This window comes from Austrofundulus limnaeus, unplaced genomic scaffold, assembly GCF_001266775.1.
Source record: "Austrofundulus limnaeus strain Quisiro unplaced genomic scaffold, Austrofundulus_limnaeus-1.0 Scaffold1406, whole genome shotgun sequence".
Lineage (NCBI taxonomy): Eukaryota > Metazoa > Chordata > Actinopteri > Cyprinodontiformes > Rivulidae > Austrofundulus > Austrofundulus limnaeus.
In genome coordinates this window covers 42640-44378 of record NW_013953808.1, presented here as the reverse complement: position 1 = coordinate 44378, position 1739 = coordinate 42640, and the positions used below count along the sequence as shown (strand labels likewise).

At 46.1% G+C, this 1739-nt stretch overlaps 1 protein-coding gene across 1 annotated transcript; it reads left to right on the top strand.

Moving 5' to 3' along the window:
• Window positions 1–402: 402 nt before the first annotated feature.
• kynu (kynureninase) lies at window positions 403–1739 on the top strand (the record flags this gene model as incomplete). Its single annotated transcript, XM_014032258.1, is given in 1 exon segment — window positions 403–1739. A coding segment is annotated over 1 exon segment (1337 nt), but the record flags the coding sequence as incomplete, so codon positions are not given.

Genomic DNA, 1739 nt, shown 5'->3' with positions numbered 1-1739 from the left:
CATATTGGATCTGTTTGAATGCAAACTGTCAAATCAGTCCGATCTATGTTAAGCTGCTAGTCTTTAAATCAGCAGTCAGAAATCAGGTCAAGTGGACAATTATTAACAAGAGACGGCATTCAAAAGGGTTAAAGATCGTTTGACAGCAGACATACAAGCAGACAAGCCTGGGGAGTTTTCACCCACTGTAAGTTACAACTTTTACTGCACAGTTAAACAATTTAAAGCCTTTTCAGTCACTGACTTWTTTAAAAACATGTTTTACTCTGTAAGATCTTTACCCCTCCTTACAGTTTAATGGTTCTTATTTATTGGCATTTCAGGACTGTAGTGGTTACATTCTTTTCATTTAAATCCTTACGAATTCATGTTGTTAAACTGATTTGTTGGTTCCTTCTGAAGGTTAACAATGGAACACTTTCTTGGATTACATCCCAGAGAGGCAGTGGTGCAAGCAGCGGCCTTGCTTGGCTGTGACTCAACTTCTGCAGAAGTGGCTGAATATTTTGACAAACACGACAAACTAAGTCATCTCAGGGAGAACTTTCTGGTACCCAAAGTCTCAGATCTGCCTCACTCTGATCTCTCTGTGGCGGATGGAAGCAAAGACTGCATATACTTGTCGGGAAATTCACTTGGACTTCAACCCAAAATGGTTAAGAAATATCTGGAAGAAGAGCTGGGCAACTGGGCCAGATTCGGGGTCCAAGGTCACACAGAAGGATCCAGACCATGGGCATGGGCTGAGAACACCATAGARGAGCTCATGGCAAACCTTGTTGGAGCAAAAACTGAGGAAGTAGCGCTGATGAACGGTCTAACAGTAAATCTACATCTTCTATTGCTTTCTTTCTACAAACCGAACACAATGCGGCACAAAATCCTTATGGAGGACAAGGCCTTCCCTTCAGATCATTATGCCGTAGAGTCTCAGATCCGCCTGAGAGGATTTGACCCTCAGCTCAGCATGATGTTGCTGTCTCCAAGACCGGGAGAAGACACCCTGAGGACTGAGGACATCCTGGAGGTGATTCAGAAGGAGGGAGACAACATCGCTGTGGTGATGTTCAGCGGAGTTCAGTTTTACACCGGCCAACTGTTTGATATGCGTGCCATCACAGAGGCTGGACACAAAAAGGGTTGTTTTGTRGGATTTGATTGTGCCCACGCTGTAGGAAATGTTGACCTGAAGCTGCATGACTGGGGCGTTGACTTTGCCTGCTGGTGCTCCTACAAGTATTTAAATTCAGGCGCTGGTGGACTTGCTGGGGCGTTTGTTCATGAAAAACACAAAGACACTATAAAGCCAACGCTGTTGGGATGGTGGGGACATGACCTGACRACCCGCTTCCAGATGACTAATGTGATGGAGCTGCAGCCTGGAGTGAGAGGTTTCAGACTGTCAAACCAACCAATTCTTCTTGTCTGCTCCCTGCAGGCCAGCTTGGAGGTCTTTAACATGACCAATATGCAGGCACTGCGCAGCAAATCTGTACTCCTTACTGGCTACCTGGAGTACCTGATTAAATACTTCTACACTAAGGATCTGTCCAAGCCTCACGTCCACCTCATCACACCCTCAGACCCTCAACAGAGAGGCTGCCAGCTGTCACTCTCCTTCTCTGTCCCCATAAGGAGAGTCTTCCAGGAGCTGGAAAAGAGGGGAGTTGTTTGTGACATGAGAGAGCCCAGTGTTCTACGGATTGCTCCAGTCCCACTCTACAACTCCTTCAGAGACA